General features: G+C 45.6%; 1 protein-coding gene across 5 annotated transcripts in view; it reads left to right on the top strand.

The window, feature by feature from the left end:
* SUGP2 (SURP and G-patch domain containing 2) overlaps window positions 1-20,647 on the top strand; it is a 71,557-nt gene that overhangs the window by 5,382 nt on the left and 45,528 nt on the right. For all 5 annotated transcript variants that reach the window (XM_056518181.1, XM_056518182.1, XM_056518186.1 and 2 more), the window contains exons 2-7: window positions 843-967; window positions 8,797-10,071; window positions 13,688-13,787; window positions 15,233-15,705; window positions 16,473-16,584; window positions 19,958-20,298. In XM_056518181.1, the coding sequence (XP_056374156.1) occupies window positions 853-967; window positions 8,797-10,071; window positions 13,688-13,787; window positions 15,233-15,705; window positions 16,473-16,584; window positions 19,958-20,298 (2,416 nt within the window). In that variant the 5' untranslated portion in view covers window positions 843-852. The remainder of the gene's footprint in view (window positions 1-842; window positions 968-8,796; window positions 10,072-13,687; window positions 13,788-15,232; window positions 15,706-16,472; window positions 16,585-19,957; window positions 20,299-20,647) is intronic.

Below are 20,647 nucleotides of genomic sequence, written 5' to 3'. Positions count from 1 at the left end.
GCATCCCCCATCCCCGGTTGCATAATTACCTGTTGCCGGGGTCAGGTCCTCGCTGCTTCAGGCCTCCGGTGTGCGTCCCCTTCGTCGTTGCTATGCGCGGTGCAATGACGTCACTCGTCATTGCGCCGTGCAGTGCATAGCAACGACGCATGGGACACACACCGGAGGCCTGAAGCAGGTCATTATGCAACCGGGGATGGGGGGGGGGGGGGGGCAGCGGCGCCGGCAATGGGTGCCCCTTCTCTCCCCCTGTCTATCGGCGCTGCTGCCCCATTGCCGGCGCCGCTTCTCTCCCCCTGGCTATCAGCGCCGGCACCGATAGTCAGGGGGAGAGAACGGGCAGCGGCGCCGATAGCTAGCGGGAGAGAAGCGGCGGCAGCAGGGCTCCAGACCCCAGGAAAGGCAGGGGGAGAGAAGCCGGCAGTGCTTCTAGGGGTATACGCATGCACACACGCACCCTCATTTTACCAAGGATATTTGGGTAAAAAACTTTTTTTGCCCAAATATCCTTAGTAAAATGAGGGTGCATGTTATAGGCCGGTGCGTGGTATACCCCGATAAATACGGTAATTTTTTCCCTCCTCACTCTATAATAACCATACCCCCCCCCCCCTCCCCGTTCCAAAATATCTTGTTGTTAGGACCAAAAAGACCAAAAATATATTAGGAAAATGCTTAGTTTTGGGTTATAGTATTAAATGGAAAAAAAAAAGTCGTTTCTAACATCAGTAACTCTAATTTTTCGTAATATAAAATACTTTTTTAAATTTTGTTTTGCATGAATAATCCAGCTATATTTTAAAGCTGGTAACTTATTTTTTATTTTTTTTTTCCTTTTACAGGTTTGAAATCATGGCAGGCCAAAGGATGACCCGTGAAACCTTTGATGCACTAGTACAAGAGAAAATGAAAAGATATCGGCTAAGCATGGACCAAGCCATGTCAGATACCTTACGGGAGTTGGAAGGTGAGTAGTTTAAACTACAGATTATGGACTGGCATCTTTAGTGCTTGGCACCCTCTAGAGAGCATGTTTGTTCTGCCCTCTTTGCTATGCTCCCTAAGCAGACGGAGCAGAGCGATGAGACAGGCTTGCTGGGGCTGTCAATCACTCTAAGTGGACGTCATTACAGCCCAAGTAGTGGGACCAAGTGAGTATAGCTCCCAGTCCAAGGAATTATGTACGGGGCTGACGGGGGACAATTTTAAACTATTTAGCCTCACTATCCCTGCTTGCAGGAACGTCACCCTGGGATGGAGAGGAAGATGATTTTAACATAAAGTATTGCTGTGCATTCTAGATGATAAAATCTGATGACTGGTTCCCTTCAAGTCAGGACAACCACTTTTTAAACCAGGGAAACAAAATACAATACATTTTAATGTAGCGAGACAAATCCTTTAGTTACCTTGTGTTCATTTTTTGGCCACTCTTAACCTTAAGGACCAAGCGTTTTTCTGTTTTTTGGGCTTTGTAAACGCATATGGCCCCCCGACTTCCATTCCAAACAAATTCTCTTTACAAAAGCTCAATGGCGCTCCTTCTCTTCTGAGCATGGTAGTGCGCCAACAGAGCACTTGACGTCCACACATGGGGTATTTCCATACTCCAAAGAAATGAGGTTACAAATTTTGGGGGCTTTTTCTCCTATTACCCCTTGTATAAATGTAAAATTGGAGGAAAAATCTGCATTTTAGTGAGTGTTTTTTTCATTCACACATCCGACTTTAACAAAAAAATTGTCATACACCTATGAGGTGTTAAGGCTCACTCTACCCCTTGTTACGTTCCGTGAGGGGTGTAGCTTCCACAATATTTTTTCTTTTTTGCTGTTCTGGCACCATAGGGGCTTTCTAAATGCGACATGCCCCCCAAAAACCATTTCAGCCAAATGTGACTCCTTCTCTTCTGAGCATTGTAGTTCGCCCGCAGAGCATTTTACGTCCTAACATGGCGTATTTCCATACTCAGAAGAGATGAAGAAGAAATTAGTTCAGCCTTCCGGTGCTCCGGTGGGCTGGAAAAGGTGGATACATTCCTAGGAAAGAGTCTCCTAGGACTGTATCCACCTTTTCCAGCCCACCGGAAAGCTGAACTAATTTATGCAGGAAAAGTCATCAACTGCGGAGCCGAGAAGTTCGTGACGAATTGAATTTACTGTAAGTTCACTCATCTCTAATTTACACGTCTGACTTTAACCCCTTGAAGGGGTAGTCCAGTGGTGAAAAACGTATCCCCTATCCTAAGGATAGAAGATAAGTTTGAGATAGCGGGGGGTCCGACCGCTGGGGCCCCCTGTGATCTCTCTGTACAGGGGCCAGGCTCTGCGGCCAGATAGCGGGTGTCGACCCCCACACGAAGCGGCGGCCGGCACGCCCCCTCAATACATATCAATGGTAGAGCCGGAGATTGCCGAAGGCAGCGCTTCGGCTCTGCCATAGAGTTGTATTGAGGGGGCGTGTCGGCCGCCGCTTCGTGCGGAGGTCAACACCCGCTATCTGGCCGGAGAGCCTGGCCCCTGTACAGAGAGATCGCAGGGGGCCCCAGCGGTCGGACCCCCCGCGATCTCAAACTTATCTTCTATCCTTAGGATAGGGGATACGTTTTTCACCACTGGACTACCGTACAGGAGATCGCAGGGGGCCCCAGCGGTCGGACCCCCCCCCTGTGATCTGCAACTTATCCCCTATCCTTAGGATAGGGGATAAGTTGCTCACCACTGGATTACTCCTTTAAGGACCAGGCCAGTTTTATTTTTGCGTTCCTCCTCCGCCTTCTAAAATCCATAACTTTTTTTTTTTTCCCATAGGGGACTATTTATAGCAATCATTTTATTGCTAATACTGTTCAGTGCTATGCATAGGACATGGCACTGATCAGTATTATCGGCTATCTCCTGCTCTGGTCTGCTTGATCTCAGACCAGAGCAGGAGACACTGGGAGACAGACGGAGGCAAGTGAGGGGACCTCCGTCTGCTATTACAGATGATCGGGTCGCCGCGGGAGATCCGATCATCTATTTTAACATGTGCATTGCCAAGATCTGTACTGATCACGGCATCTGAGGGGTTAATGGCGGACATCCACGCGATCGCGGATGTCCGCCATTACCGGCATGTCCCCGGCTGCTCAAAGCAGCCGGAACCTGCCTTGTATGACACGAGCATTGCTCCGATGCTCGCGGTCATACACAGGATGTAAATGTTCGTCCTGGTGTGCGAAGTACCGCCAAGCCAGGACGTACATTTACGTCCGTGGTCGTTAAGGGGTTAACAGTCTTCAAACACCTGTGAGGTGTTATGGCTCACTGGACCTTGTTACGTGCTTTGAGGGCTGTAGTTTCCAAAATAGTATGCAATGTGTTTTATTTTTTATTACATTTTTTTTTATTTTTGCTGCTTTTCTGGCACAGAAGGGGCTTCCTAAAAAACCCCAAAAACCATTTCAGCAATATTCACTCTCCAAAATCCAGTTGTTGTTCCTTCCCTTCTGAGCCCTCTACAGCCCTCGCCGAACACTTCACATACACATTTCCTTACTCGAGAGAAATTAGATTAAAAAAAATTTGGGGGGCTTTTTCACCTTTTACCCCTTGTAAAAATTCAAAAACTGGGTCTACAAGAACATGCGAGTGTAAAAATGAAGATTTTGAATTCCTTCACTTTGCTGCTATGCCTGTGAAACACCTAAATGGTTAACAAACTTTCTGAATGTCATTTTGAATACTTTGAGGGGTGCAGTTTTTATAATGGGGTCATTTGTGGGGTATTTCTAATATGAAGGCCCTTCAAATCCACTTCAAAACTGAACTGGTCCCTGAAAAATTCCGATTTTGTGAAAATTGCTTCTTGTGAACGGGGTCTGTTCTCTCCCGTTCAACCTGGGCTGAGGTACGCGGCAGGGGTGCACCCTGTCCCCGCTTCTGGTGGCGGTGGAGCCCCTTGCCCTCCGTATTCGTCAGGACCCTGATTTCGGTGGTATGTCTGTGAGGCAGGGAAGAGCGCATAGGCTTGTATGCGGATGACATGGTGTTGTTTCTTTCCAACCCTTTCGACATGTTGTTTCCTTAATGGATCGTTTTGGCTATGTTTCAGTCCTATTAATTGGACCAAGTCGGCAGTAATGCCACTTCTACACAAAAACTGGCCCTCGATTATGTGTGGTCTTTCGGTGGTCACTGAATTTAAGTATCTGGGGGTATATATCAATAGGGATCATCTACAGGATCTCCACACGAATGTTCTCTCCCTAGTCCCATATGTAAAGTCTAAATTTAAAATCTGGGCAACCCTACCATTATCGGTTACTGGCCGTATTAACCTTATTAAACTCATTATTCTTCCCAAGTGTTTATATTCCCTTGAGTATGCCTCGGCCCCGGTACCGAAGTCCTTCTTTATTAATATCCATTCCCTTTTATCCCCCTTTATCTGGAGTCCTAATAGGCCTAAAATTAGACTTACCACGTTTCAATGTCCTAAACTGGACATTATTTGGAAGGCCAATTGAGATACCTCCGCTCCTGGGTTGCAGATGAGGTAATGCCAGAGGCGGAGCAGACACTCGACAGGTTTGTCCCGTGCCTGACTCCAAGACTTCTTCTGGAGAGCCCTGCCCTGGGTGGCCGCGATTTGTTGCCCCTCCACAAATTGTCCATTAAGGTGTGGCGCGCTGCTAAGGTGATTCATGGCTATACTGATATACCCTCAGATACTCCGCTGTAGCACAACCAGAGTTTCACACATATTGATGGCACTCTCGGTCCAGGATTTTGGCAGAACCTGGGGGTGTGTAGCCTAGAACAATTACCGTATATACTCTAGTATAAGCCGCCCGAATATAAGCCGATGCCCCTAATTTTACCCCAAAAACCCAGGAGAAGGGAAAAAAATAAAATAAATAAAAAAATAAAATAAAAAATAAAACCAGTTATCGACTCGACTATAAGCCTAGGGTGGGAAATGCATAATTCTCCCCCCCATGTAATCATCCAGACCCCCGTCATCATCACCCCGTCAATCCCTTCATCAGTGGTCTTCAACCTGCGGACCTCCAGATGTTGCAAAACTACAACTCCCAGCATGCCCGGAGAGCCATCTGGTTGTAGTTTTGAAACCTCTGGAGGTCCGCAGGTTGAAGACCACTGCGGCCTTCGTCATCATCCAGCCCCTTTTTGTTTTGTGCTCACCTCCCCTCGGTGGGAAGTTAGGGTGAGCTGGTCCGGGCCATCTCTGCTGCAGGGAACGTCCAGTGGGGATGGTTAGTTATTGCGGGCTGTACATTTTCACCGGGGAGGGGGGCCCTCTTCTTCGCGCTTCGGCCCCGGAGTAGTGACGTTGCCTTGACCATGACGCACAGGGACCTTGCGCATGAATGTCCCTGTGTGTCGTTGTCAAGGCAACGTCACTACTCCGGGGCCGAAGCGCGGAGAAGAGGGTCCCCCCCCCCCCCCCGGGTGAAAATGGACAGCCCGCAACAACTAACCATCCCCACTGGACGTTTCCTGCAGCAGAGATGGCCCGGACCAGCTCACCCTAACTTCCCGCCGAGGGGAGGTGAGTACAAAAGGGGGGGGGGGGCTGGATGATGACGAAGGCTGCAGTGGTCTTCAACCTGCGGACCTCCAGAGGTTTCAAAACTACAACACCCAGCATGCCCGGACAGCCGATGGCGGTCCGGGCTTGCTGGGGGTTGTAGTTTTGCAACATCTGGAGGTCCGCAGGTTGAAGACCACTGATGAAGGGATTGACAGGTGGAGAGTTCGCTCGAGTATAAGCCAAGGGGGGCGTTTTCAGCACGAAAAATCGTGCTGAAAAACTCTGCTTATACTCGAGTGTATACGGTATACCGTGATGTGTTACGTTCCTTTGACCAGCTGCAGTCTAGTTATGCATTGCCCAGACACTGCTTCTTCAAGTATCTACAGCTCTGCCAAGCTCTGAATGTTCAATTCCTGGTGGGAAGCCCACCTACCTCACCCTTCCCTCTGATTGGGATTCTGAAATCGCAGGGTCCTAGGGGTAGGGTGTCCATCCTCTAAACGCATCTCATTCATGTTCGCTATAGTCGGCCATACAGTATTGGCAGTCGTATCTTCCTAACCTCACTGGGGCATTTTTTCTTCAAATGCTGGTATCCCCGGCTGCCAACAATAAATTGATTCAATTGAATATTATCCACTATAGCTAAATCGCTCCCACCACATGTACAATGGGTCGCTCTGACTTGGATGCATGCCACCAATGTGGTGCTGTTAGAGCTGATTTCTGGCATCTCATGTGGGCGTGCCCTCAGGTTGCAGCCTTTTGGCGAGACATCCTTCAAACCCTGGCCGCTCTTGTGCAACCCTCTCCCCCAACGGATCCTCTGGTGTGCCTCTTCGGGTGCTGAATGAGGAGGTGTGGATGCACTACGCTCGCACCTTCTTGCGTGAAACTTTGTTCTTGGCCAGGAAGGCAGTTGCTCTTAAGTGGATGGACCCATGCCAACCTACTCTATCCCAATGGAGGGCCCAATGGTTAATGCTGTAATCCCCTTTTCTCATATGGTATATAAGAACAGGAAATGTCCTGGTATATTTCTATCTGTCTGGGGTGCTTGGTGCTCTTCTCCCCTTACTCAATGCACTTTTTCTGTGACTACTCCTCGTGCTCCATGATTGTGCTGTCCGTGAGATCGCTTCTAATTATACTCCTCTCTATCTCCAAATGTTTTTCCTATCAAGTCAGCGCCTGTCCGATGTTTGTCCTGTGGTTGTCTGTCTACAACTCTTCTGTTGCCTGGTAGTGTATGGTTTGTCAGTTGTCTCGCTGGCAACCCAGGTTAGGCTGGGTTCACGCTATGATTTGTAACTATGGTTCCCGTATACGGCTGGGAGGAGGGGGGCGGGGCTTAATCGCAGCCCCCGCACTCAGCCGTATAGGGGAACCGTAGTTAATGCATGTCTATGAGCCGACCTCCAGTCGGCTGCTTTTTTGGCGATTTTTGCTTTTTGCGATATGGCGATACGCCCCCCCCGGGAAAACATGCGATTATCTGCTCGGGCTGGCTCCCGTAGCGAGGGCCGGCCAGAGCAGGTAAAAACTAATTTAAATACTAAGTCAGTGTTTTCCTACCAGGGGGCCTCCAGTTGTTGCAAAACTACAACTCTTAGCATGCCTGGACCGGCAAAGGCTGTCCGGGCATGCTGGGATTAGTAGTTACACAACAGCTGGAGGCACCCTGCTAGAAAAACACTGAGCTAAGGGCACAGGGAGGAAAAAAAAAACTTCTGCTCACCTTGTCCCAGTCCCTGCAGATTTGTCTCCATGCGCTCCGGAGTTTCCTCTTAGTACAGTAGGACCTTTCCCTTTTCAGCCAATCACTGGCCGCAGTGGTGTCACTTGTCAAGTCAGTGATTGGCTTATGGGGAGAGGTCTTGTTCTGCAGTAATCCACTAGGTTTCCCAGGTCCCTCAGAAGATTTGAAATCCGCCCGGGAAACCTAGTGTATTTCTGCAGTACAAGAATAAAAGAAAGTGACAGGAGGGGAGGGGGGAATGTGACAGAAGGGGGGTAAATGTGACAAGGGAGAGATGTGAAATGGGGGGATTTCATTTTTTATTTTTTTATTTTTTTTATTATATTGCAATATTTAGGCCCAAAATCGCAATCGCACATTTTCCCCATATTGTGCAGCCCTAGTATATAGGGATGTAAGAAAAAATCGATTCTCGCGATAATCGCGATTTTTCATTTGCCGATACAGAATCGATTCAAAATATTTTTGAATCGATTCTTTTAGGGATGTGGAATTTTTAATAAAACGCACTTTATCTTACCTGCCAACGAGCCCCCGGAGCTCCGGTACAGGTGTTCGGTCCCCGGGCTGTATTCTTCTTACTTCCTGTTAGTCCGGCACGTCACATGGAGCTTCAGCCTATCACCAGCCGCAGCGATGTCCCGCCTCCGCTGGTGATAGGCTGAAGCTCCATGTGACGTGCCGGACTAACAGGAAGTAAGAAGAATACAGCCCGGGGACCGAACACCTGTACCGGAGCTCCGCGGGCTCGTTGGCAGGTAAGAGAAAGTGCGTTTTATTTTATTTTGCAGCCCGGACGGGATAACATGAGAAAAGTGAGCACCGGAGTACTAGATCGCCGCTGTCAAAGCTGACAGCGGCGTCTATTGGGATCTATGAATGCTCCCAGGTGGGCGATATATCGCGATGTATCGTCACCTAGACGGTATCGCGATATATCGCGATATATCGAATCGCCACACTGGTATCGCGGTTCGAATCGAATCGCCAAATTCTTGGCGATTCACACCCCTACTAGTATATAGGTACTATGCTTATGAGTGTCAGGTAAGCTTTTGTAGTGTATTCATGTTGTGTGCTCTCAATGTAGTCATCATCATCACTAGAGATGAGCGAACTTACAGTAAACTCGATTCGTCACGAACTTCTCGGCTCGGCAGTTGATGACTTTTCCTGCATAAATTAGTTCAGCTTTCAGGTGCTCCCGTGGGCTGGAAAAGTTGGATACAGTCCTAGGAGACTCTTTCCTAGGACTGTATCCACCCTTTCCAGCCCACCGGAGCACCTGAAAGCTGATCTAATTTATGCAGGAAAAGTCATCAACTGCCGAGCCGAGAAGTTCGTGACGAATCGAGTTTACTGTAAGTTCGCTCATCTCTAATCATTACTTTTTGCTTTATTATAAATGTAACTGTTGTTCATTCCTAGAATGACACGTTTTTTTTTTTATATTGTAATTTAAAAATAAATTTTTTTTTTTTTTTTTCTTTAAATAGGTTCATCTTCAACAAGAAGATCAATAAATGACAATGAATCTGTTTACAGAGATAAACAAAGGTATTCAATGCGTGATAGCGGTTCTCTAGACAGAAGCTGGGATATGGAAATGAGAGGCCAGCCTTACCGTCGTGAATTAGACAGAGAACCTGGTGGAAGAAACTTGGATACTCTTTTGGACAGATGGGGTTCTGCTGACCCCATGGTAAAGGAGAGGATGTTCCGAGAGGAACTGAATGCTGCAGATCGCCGATTCAGTGAACTTGAAGACTTAAGACGTGAAGAATTGTTTGCTAGAGACTTGAACCTTAATCGTAGAAACTGGGAACTTGATCGGCCTCATCATGAAGCAGATCTTGCAGTGGGCCGCTCAGAAATGTTCCGGGATTTCCATCCTCAGAACTCATTGGGTCCAGTGAATATTTTCAAGTCTCAAGGACCTATGGGACAAGTGCCCATAAAGCGGAGAGGTAATAAAGCAGGTGTAGCCGTTACTAAGGCTTCACCTGCTTCAGGAAATAAGCCCAGTGATTTAGCCATTAAATTAGGAACACGCCTTATAAAATGGGCCAAATTCAATTCTAGGGATGATTTGGATCTTCTGAGACAACAGAAGGCTCTGCTCGAAGTAAGCACCGATACTGACACACTTGACATGATATGGGATTCTTTCAAAATATTAATGACACCTCAGCACAGAACACAGTGCTTTTCAAATGTAAGAGCTTCCTTTCCCATTCCACTGAAGAGCCCCAAGATTGACAACGATCTGTTGGATTTGTTGATCAGAACAAAAACTGTCACCATCAAGGATGATTTTTTTAAACTGATCAAACCATTTGACAAGGAGATGATGATTGTCCAGCAGTATTTGCTAGAATGTGCAATACCTTTGGTGCGTTCCTCTAACATGTTCGAGCTAATGAATTCTTTCCTTACAGACCCTAGAGAGCTATTTGATGCCCTGAGGGGTACGGTGTCATTGTGCCAGAAATCTTTGGTTCTAATAGGTCAAACATTTGCATTGATTTCCAATTCTAGACAGAATAATATTCTTGATGTACTGGGTCTCCCTCGCTTAAATCTGAAGCCTTCAGAGTCTCCAAATTACAAAAACCATTTTCTGTTTGGAAATGAGTTCATCTCACACTTGAGAGAATGGCTTAAAGTCAAAGGCAATAAATTTACCTTAAAATCCAAACTCAAAGTACCTGAAAATATTTATGTTGCAAAGAAAAAAGAAGTAAAGCCTGCTCCGGCTCCTGAGAGTCAAGGTTAGTTGCTATTTATTACTACAACTCTAGAAGTAAACTGTAAATTGTCATTTTAATTGTTTCTGTTGTAACTAATGTTCACCTTCATGTTAGGCTGGGTTGACACACAGTATTTGATCAGTCTTTTTTTCTTAATCTTTTTTTTTTTTTTTTTAGCCAAAACTTTGTTTTGTTAAAGGTATTGACCAAATTACTACATGTCAACCCAGCCCTAGAGGTAGCAGCCTGTGGGGAGGAGTTTAAATAAGGTTAAGATTATAATGTAAATAAGGGAGGAAGGCATCAAAGTTAATCGGGAAGATCAAACTAGAACTGTATCAGAATGTGTGTGTGTATATAGCAAGAAAGGCAAACATGGGAGGCTGTGAAAAAAACAATGGCCGACCCCTGTGTGGGTTACCACATTCTTTATTTATTTTTTAACTTTAATTTTTTTTTTAAGTTTTCACATAAAGAAATGTCACAAACAATATAGATATAGAACAGTCAATGACAATATAGAACCAGTCAATGGGAAACACAAAGTTACAAAAGATGGCTAAGAGCAAGGTAAAATGACCGAGCAATAGTTCCAAAAGTACCATATACACAGTATCCAGTGGTCAGTCGGCTCTTACAATATAACCAAGGCACCAGTGAAGTACCAATGAAGGCCCAAGAACAGGACATCCAAAACAGAAAAGAGCAAAACATGACCTAGAGAGGACCAACAAGAACAAGACACTACAAGGAAGACAAAAGGAATAGGAGGGTGGAGGAGGAAAGAATAGCAGGATATCATGAGGAAGAGGGTGGGGTTTGGGAAACTGGGCGGGAGGAGGGACATGGGTATCAGGAGGGAGTAAAAGGGCTAAGGGGGGTTGTCTATCCGAAAACCGATCCCAAGACTCCCAAACCGAAAGGAAAAGCGGCAAGGAGTTAAGTGAGGGACTCTAGGGAATGTATCTCCCGGCTCCTCAGGTTGCATAGGGTGAGCTTCAGGGAAAACGTTCACCCACACACAACCCAATACACCGCGTTTATAGTGCGGGTGAACAAATCTACAGTCCGGCGCCTGGTCCCTCTGAATATCCCCTTCTGTCTTCTCTGAATTGCGTGCAGGAGGTGGACCTGCCGGCTGGAAATGAATATTCATGGTCACTGGTCACATAAGCGCTTGTGCCTACTGAGCGCTCATGTGATCAGCGACCATGAATATTCAATTCCAGGCGATGGGCCCGCTTCCAATGTGCAGATAGAAGCTGATCTTCAGAGGGATCGGGTGCTGGACTGAAGGTATGTAGATTAGTCAGAGAGCCTGCATTGGTCTCCCGTTCACCCACATGTAACCTGGTGTATTGAGTTTAGTGTGGGTGAACGGGATGACCGTTTTCCTTTTAACGCTGGTGCACATCTGCAACAAATGAATAATCCCCCCCCCCCCCCCCCCCCACTGCTGCAAGGCATAACTGCAAAATCCTGTTAACTGACTTTTAAATACGTTTATAACTTAAAAAAAAAAGTTAAATACTAGGTCTCTTAAAAGGCATATAAACCTGTGGTCAAAGCCTTATGCAGAATAAGAACTAGGCTTATTGGCACACTACTGTGGTGACACAGGGGTGCAAGATGTACTTGTCGATTTGTGACATCAGGGCGCCATTCGGGTACGTTCACACTGCAAAATCTCTGAGAAGAAATTGTCAGACGGCCGCCGCCAATGGTACTTCAGCGGTAGGACTGATGGGCACTGCGCCGCCACCATTGACGGCTATGCAGTACTCGCAGGATTCTGCACAAAGAACATGCTCATGAACAATTTCAACATCGCTGAAATGCTGCAGTGTTAATGGGTCTTGCGGAAGACCCATTCACACTGATGGTAAAGTTCACTGTGCGGAATTCTACTCGCTGAATTCCGCACTGTGAACGTACCCTTAGCCTATGCACGGTCTAAGGAGGCAGGTGTAAATGGTACAACATGCAGTTCGGAGCAAAGTAGAAGGGATGCAGTTTAACCCTTGGGAGCCTTATTGCCTTGCTGGGACTTGTGGTGCTTTTCACCTACTTGAAGTATTAAGACTTGAGATGATATACCATACTGACTAGAGTTCTGACAAGGTCCAATTACGATCACCGCCAGGGTATGACTCTCAAACTCCTGTACAGGGGAACACTTGGAGAATGGCGGGGCTGACTTGAGAAGATATTTTCTATGGGCTTCCCTCTGGATCCACCTCGCACATTTCCACCTCTTTTTCCAAACCGCAGCTTACATGGGGGGAGATTTATCAAAACCTGTCCAGAGGAAAAGTTGCTGAGTTGCCCATAGCAACCAATCAGATCGCTCCTTTCATTCTGCAGAGGCCTTGTTAAAAATGATAGGAGCGATCTGATTGGTTGCTATGGGCAACTGGGCAACTTTTCCTCTGCACAGGTTTTGATAAATCTCCCCCATGGAGCTCTGCTCAGGACACTGTCTCCACCTTAACTTGGGCAACTCGCTATATACAGGACAATTTGAGGGTTTCCATTGGGTAGCAGGGGTCATCTGGTTACTACTGCATCTCTCTCTTAAAGGGTACCTCTCATCAAATAAACTTTTGATATATTTTAGATTAAGGAATGTTGAATAACTTTCCAATAGCATGTTAATGAAAAATATGCTTCTTTCTATTGTATTTTTCCCGATCAGTCCTGTCAGCAAGCATTTCTGACTCATGCTGGAGTCCTAAACACTCAGAGCTGCCAGCCTGCTTTGTTCACAGCCAAACAGGCTGTGAACAAAGCAGGCTGGCAGCTCTGAGTGTTCTCCTTTTGTGAACAAAGCAGACTGGCAGCTCGTAGTGTTTAGGACTCCAGCATGAGTCTGAAATGCTTGCTGCCAGGACTGGTAGGGAGACCCCTAGTGGTCATTTCTTCAAAGTGGAAAATTAAATAGAAAGAAGCATAATTTTTAATAACATGCCATTGTAAAGTTATTCTGCATACATTAATCTATAATATATCAAAAGTGAATATGATAAAGTGCATGAACATAGTAAATAGAGATGAGCGAATTTACAGTAAATTCGATTCCTCATGAACTTCTCGGCTCGGCAGTTGATGGCTTATCCTGCATAAATTAGTTCAGCTTTCAGCTGCTCCCGTGGGCTGGAAAAGGTGGATACAGTCCTAGGAGACTCTTTCCTAGGACTGTATCCACCTTTTACCTTTTCCAGCCCACCGGAGCACCTGAAAGCTGAACTAATTTATGCAGGATAAGTCCTCAAATGCCGAGAAGTTCGTGACGAATCAAATTTACTGTAAATTCGCTAATCTCTAATAGTAAACAATACAACACAAACACAGAAGTAGCAGGCATGCCCGAGGAGATCCGCAGCCCACAGGACAGCCATAGGTGCTGGGATACCACTTTACTGCAAAGTGACTATTGAGACCCTAGGCCCCAGTTAGTGTATATATTATCCCTACTATACCACAGTGCTTCCTATGGTCCATTTACAGTAAGCTTTACTTCGGCTCTGTCAGAAACAAATAGTAGCAAACAAGGATCCATTTTACCATACATGTAATACTGTTGCTGGCCAAATCCCATTGTATAGGACTAATATTCAAAGTGTCTTTTACATTACAGAGAAAAAAGTCATTGATCCAAAAGTTGTTGCCGCTATTGATCAGCTTCTAGAAAATGCAAAAAAAGAAAACAAGGCTGATAAAGAAAAATCTGAATTTTGGTAAGACCTTTTTACAAATTTGTAGTATGAATGGTGTTAGTGCTGACAACATTTTAACCTCAATGTAAAATTTGACAAATGTGTCAAAATTTCAGGAGGGGGGAAAGAGAACAAGTAGCAGAATTGCTAATTTTTCACATCATATATAAGAACTGAACATAAAGCAACCAGAAAGACCAAAGTGGTACCAGTAAAAACTATGGCTCACATTGCAAAAAAAGGAGCCCTCCTACAATAGACCAAAAAGTTAAAAAAATAAAGTTGAAGGGATTAGAAAAATAAAAAACATGAAGTAGTAAAACAAAGTCTGATGCCACTGTAATCATTTTGACCCAGAGAATAAAGATAAAAAATGTTTTTATTGTACAATAAACAGCTTCAAAGTAACATGCATCAATTTTAAGATTTGTAAGGAAAGGGGACAGGGTTCTTTTTCTGAAGTGTGTGTGTGTATATGTGTATATATATATATACTATATACTAGAGTATAAGCCGTGTTTCTAAGCACGATTTTTCGTGCTGAAAACGCCCCCCGGCTAATGCACGAGTAAACTCTCCGCCTGTCAATCCCTTCATCAGTCGTCTTCAACCTTCGGACCTCCAGAGGTTGCAAAACTACAACTCCCAGCAAGCCCGGACAGCCATTGGCTGTCCAGGCATGCTGGGGGTTGTAGTTTTGAAACCTCTGGAGGTCCGAAGGTTGAAGACCACTGCGGCCTTCCTAATCATCCAGCCCCCCCACCACCCCTTTTTTTTTTTTGTACTCTCCTCCCCTTGGCGGGAAGTTGGGGTGAGCTGGTCCGGGCCATCTATGCTTCAGGGACCGTCCGGTGGGGATGGTTAGTCGTTGCGGGCTGTCCATTTTCACCAGGGGGGGGCCTCTTCTCCGCGCTTCAGGCCAGGTGTGACCTTGCCTTGACAACGACGCACGGGGATGTTGCACATGAACGTCCCGGTGCGTCGTGGTCAAGGCAACGTCTCTACTCCGGGGCTGAAGCGCGGAGAGGAGCCCCCCCCCCGGTGAAAATGGACAGCCCGCAACGACTAACCATCCCCACCGGACGGTCCCTGCAGCATAGATGGCCCGGACCAGCTCACCCTAAGTTTTGCAACATCTGGAGGTCCGCAGGTTTAAGACCACTGATGGGGGGATGATGACGATGGGGGTCTGGATGATTACATGGGGGGGGATGATGTATTTCCCACCCTAGGCTTATAGTCGAGTTAATAACTTTTCCTGGGCTTTTGGGGGAAAATTGGGGGCCTTGGCTTATATTCGGGTCGGCTTATACTAGAGTATATATGGTAAAAGAGAGTTTAGATATCAATTGTTTGAGCTTTTACTGCCACCAATTTTTCACCGATCATAGAAATATCTAGCCCAGCATGCTCATAGCCTATAAGGTGGCTGGACTTCCGTAACTTGTTTTGTATTCTTTTTTCAGGTTCTTGTTTGATGAAAATAGCAATGAGTATACATATTATCGTCAAAAATTTGCAGAATTTCAGAATTCCAAAGGTCATATTCAGGTACAAAGCACACAGACAAAAAAATGTAAACGCACTCCAGAAGAGTTGGCCTGTGAGTCGGTGAGGGCAATGCTATATGCAAGGAAGGTACAAGCCTTGAAGAAAAGGCTCCGCAGGACCTTGGCCTTCTCAAAAAAAAGGAAGCAGACCAAACTTAAGAGCCGCAGGACAAAGGCGTCTCCTTCTGTTAAGGTGGAAGAGATAATCAAAACTGAAGAACAAGAGCTAGAAGTTAAACAAACAAAAGAAATCATAGCAGACAATTCTGCTTGTGAAGTAGATGTCGAGACTCCGAAAACTCCAGATGAATGCTCTAAGACTGATACTACAATTGATGAGAAAGAGAAAGTTCCAGAGATAAAAGCAATAGACCCAATGGCTGTAGATGGTTTGTAGCAAATTCTTTCACATTTTTTTGTCTGCTTTTAAGGCTATATTGTAGGTGACCTGTTAAGAGGGTTATCCTAGCTTGTTGCGTTGTCTTAAAATGGCCCTCCAGCAAATAATACATTTATGGATTCAATAGGGAATAGCATACAGAAGCAAAACATCTGCCATGCGATTGCTTTTACCAGGCGGTTTACTTTCCCTGATAATACAATAATACACTGATTCTAATCCTGCTGATCAAATGTCTCCTTCTGCATGTAACTGTGTGGCTATTAAAGGGGCAGTCTAATTTCCCGACTTGTGCCACTTATCCCCCTCCCCTCTCTTATTCCCCAGTCACTTTTTCCGGGCAGGGGAAAGTTTAAGGGACAGAACATAGATCTTTATATGTTCTAATGATGTATTAGTGAGCCTCTGAAGCTGATAGCCTATGTAGGGGGCCCACCACCATTTCTATTATCTGCCTATGGCATCCAAATGTTATCCCTGCCTTGTTCACATGGGCAAAAAAAAAAATGCTGTCTGTGACTCAATCTGTACCAATTTCAGCATTAAAAAGGATGCAGTGTTACTGTCAAACCCCCACTCAAATCTACTTCAGTGGGAGCTGAGAAATTTGAAAAAGTGACTTATCACAACTTTTCTGTGGGATCTTCAGACTAGGGTCAGATCACATAAATTTGTGAGCTGTTTAAAGGTATTAAGCTATCTTTATTGCTGTTCAGTGGGGATATAACCATTTTCTTCATTTTTTTTTCCCTATAGTTGATGAAAAGACCCAGGATACTGCTATAAAGTTGGCTCAGTTTGTTGCTCAGATGGGACCAGAAATAGAGCAATTCAGCATGGAGAACAGTGTCAATAACCCAGAGTTTTGGTAAGAGTAGCGGAAATGTATACCCTTTCTAAATGTCATGTGTAATATTTTTATGGTTTAACTAGGAAGTAATCACACTAGAGCTTTATAAAAACCTCTTCAGTATGCCATATGAACTTGTTCGGGGGGGGTGGGGGTGGTAATGGTAATGTTATGACCTTTTTAAAATGGCCATATGGAAATACATTGTGGTGTTTAAGTGCTTCCTTTAATTTTTTTTTGCGCAGTGTAACTCCAAGTCAATCACACTTCTGTGAAATCACACTGTCCACTCAGGAAGCAACACTGACTGACAGTCAATTTCACATGCTGTTGTCCACAGGGCTGTGGAGTCGGACAAAATTTTGGGTACCTGGAGTCGGCAAACAATTGACCGACTCAGACTCCTACTAAATTTAGATTGGAATAAAAAAAGCAAGTTTAAATGTCCCAGTTCACAAAATGTTATAATTAATGACTTCTCTACTTTTAGGAATAAAGACCAATGCATGCAGTGCCTCATGTAACCGCAAAATGAACGCGTTAAGTGACCGTGAAGAAGCATGCTTTTCATGTGCTTAACTATATGGCACGCAACACACAATTAGGAGTGGCAATACTTATACTTTCCATAGTGTTGTGTTCTGCTGTTACAGGGAACCCATGGGTAACCTAGCCTCTCACTGATAAGGGATTAAGTAAATGTGTTTTTTGCAGGACTAGATAGACACTTGTAGAAGTGAAGGGAATGGAGGGTCAATAGTTCAAGACTGAAGCTGTAAACCATTGGAAAAACTGCTGCTATTCAGCTTAGGCTATAAAAACTTGTAGACTCGATTGTTAGCTTAAAGGGGTGCTCCGCCCCTAGACATCTTATCCCCTATACAAAGGATAGGGGATAAGATGTCAGATCGCCGGGGTCCCACTGCTGGGGATCGCCGCTACGGCACCACGCTATAATTACTGCACAGAGCGAGTTCGCTCTGCGCATAATGACGGGCAATACAGGGGGCCGGAGTATCGTTATGTCACGGCTCCGCCCCCTCAATAAAAGTCTATGGGAGGGGGCGTGGTGGTCGTCACTCCCCCTGCCATAGACTTGCATAAAGGGGGTGGGCAGTGATGGCATGAGGGGCGGAGCCATGACGTTGCGCTGCTCCGTCCCCTGTATCACCCGTCATTACGCACAGAGCAGCGGGACCCCGGCGATCTGACATCTTATCCCCTATCCTTTGGATAGAGGATTAGATGTCTTGGGGCGGAGTACCCCTTTAAACTTTTAACATGACTATGGGATTCTACTAGGGAAATCATGTTTTATAATGCCCCTTCCTAGATCCTCCCACTGCCCTATCTTCAGCAGCAGTTCAGCACACAAACTGTTCAATACAGTAGACGGTTGGCTTCCCAGCCAGTAGTCCTGTGGTAATGAAAGGTATGTTTCCTTTCTTTCCTTCAAGGAATTTATAAAATACATTCGCATATTAATACAGAGGCGTCAGAAGTACATAAAACTGCGGAGTCGGAACATTTATCTACCAACTCCACAGCCCGGGTTGTGGAAATTATAGGCAATTAGCAGGACACCCCCAATAAAGGAGTGGTTCTGTAGATGGTGACCACAAACCACTTCTCAGTTTCTATGCTTCCTGGCTGATGTTTTGGTCACTTGAGTGCTGGTGATGCTTTCACTCTAGAGGTAGCATGAGACGGAGTCTACAACCCACACAAGTGGCTCAGGTAGTGCAGCTCATCCAGGATGGCACATCAATGTGAGCTGTGGCAAGGTGGTTTGCTCTCTGTCAGCTTAGTGTCCAGAGCATGGAAGCACTACCAGGAGACAGGCCAGTACATCAGGAGATGTGGAGGAGGCTGTAGGAGGGCAACAACCCAGCATCAGGACCGCTATCTCTGCCTTTGTGCAAAGAGGAGCACTGCCAGAGCCCTGAAAAATGACCTCCAGCAGGCCACAAATGTGCATGTGTCCACTCAAATGGTCAGAAATGGACTCCATGTGGGGGTGGTATGAGGGCCTGAAGTCCACAGGTGGGGGGGTTGTGCTTACAGCCCAACACCGTGCAGGACATTTGGCATTTTCCAGAGAATACCAAGATTGGCAAATTCGCCACTGGCGCCCTGTGCTCTTCACAGATAAAAGCAGGTTCACACTGAGCAGATGTGACAGTCTGGGGACGCTGTGAAGAATGTTCTGCTGCCTGCAACATCCTCCAGCATGACCGGTTTGGCGGTGGGCCAGTAATGGTGTGGGGTGGTATTTCTTTGGGGGGCCGCACACCTCTCAATGTGCTTGCCAGAGGTAGCCTCACTGCCATTAGGTACCAAGATGACATCCTCAGACCCCTTGTGAGACCATATGCTGATGTGGTTGGCCCTGGGTTCCTCCTTATGCAAGACAATGCTAGACCTCATGTGGCTGGAGTGTTTCAGCAGTTCCTGCAAAAGGAAGGCATTGATGCTATGGACTGGTCCGCCCGTTCCCCAGACCTGAATCCGATTGAGCACATCTGGGACATCATGTCTCGCTCCGTCCACAAACGCCACGTTGCACACCAGACTTTTCAGGAGTTGGTGGATGCTATAGTCCAGATCTGGGAGGACATTCCTCAGGAGACCATATGCCACCTCATCAGGATCATGCCCAGGCGTTGTAGGGAGGTCATACAGGCACGTGGAGGACACACACACGCGCACACACACAACTGAGCCTCATTTTGGCTTGTTTTGAGGACAGTACATTAAAGTTGGATCAGCCTGTAGTGTGGTTTTCCACTTTGATTTTGAGTGTGACTCCATATCCAGACCTCCATGGGTTGATAAATTTGATTTCCCTTGATCATTTTTGTATCATTTTGTTGTCAGCACATTCAACTATGTAAAGGCGAAAGTATTTCATACCATTAGTTCATTCATTCAGATCTAGGATGTGTTATCTTAGTGTTCCCATTATTTTTTTGAGCAGTGTAGTTGGCGCCTAACTGATTTGTCAGCTTTAAGAGCCTCATCACCTGACGTTTGCATTCCAGAACACCACCCCCCTTTTTTTTTTTTTTACACTCGCGCCTTATCTCCAAGGAGAAAATCCTTACTGACCACCAAGACTTTATTTGACAACAACTGATACATTGAAGGCTTTATTTTAGACTGATAGTTTTGTTAATGGATATGCCTATTTCAGATATTTTTGGCATGGATATGTTACAAGTGTCTAATGAGGGTGCCATCTCTGGGATTTAGTTGTGCACACTTTCATACTTAAATACAGAGGTCAAGTTGGTTTGTGTTATATGAATTAAATATATTGTATTTGTGTGTATATATTTGTATTGTGTATAAAAAAATAAAAATAAAATTATGTTCCCTTCTGACTCTTAAGGTTTTTATGTGACAAAGAAAGCCCTGCATACAAATTCTATAAGAGTAAAGTCGAGGAGTTTAAGGCAGCTGAAGAAGAGGCAACTTCTGATGAGGAAATTGGGCTAGAGGACTCTGATTTAGAAAACATAAGGACCGGCGATGAATTACAAAATGACTCTGATGTGGAAGTTGATGCAGAATGTGAAGCTGCGGAAGCTCCAAGCATCGAGGCAACTCCTGTAGCTGCATTTAGCCAAATGCCTACTCCAGCTAGGCCACCGATAGCTCGAAAGAGAGTAGCTAATCTCAAGGTTGGCATGCTCCCACCCAAAAGAGTGTGTCTTGTGAAGGAGCACACTGGTAAGAATGTTTTCTTTTCCTATAAACTCTTGTTTAAGTGAGTTGATTAGTCATGCTGCCTGCACCCTCCTCCTACCCGTTCAGGCTTAAGTGACACACCAAGTGTCAGTTAAGCATCAGTTGAACACCACAGTTCACTCCCCCAAGCCCCCACCATCGTAATAAACCAAAACCCGCCCTTTTTTATTTATTTTTAGTTTTCTCCCTTGATATTGTGCTGTATATTCTCCTCAGTCTGTCAGCTCCATTGTCTGGGAAGGGGCATTATCTAGCAGGTTTGACTTCATCTGAAGCCCTGCTGGGGGACACCTTTCTTCCTTTTACTCTGCTATGCTGCTCTGAACATTTT

The sequence above is a fragment of the Hyla sarda genome, chromosome 1 (assembly GCF_029499605.1).
Source record: "Hyla sarda isolate aHylSar1 chromosome 1, aHylSar1.hap1, whole genome shotgun sequence".
Lineage (NCBI taxonomy): Eukaryota > Metazoa > Chordata > Amphibia > Anura > Hylidae > Hyla > Hyla sarda.
Note: the sequence above shows the minus strand (reverse complement) of the source record. Positions and strands in the feature narration are given on the sequence as shown.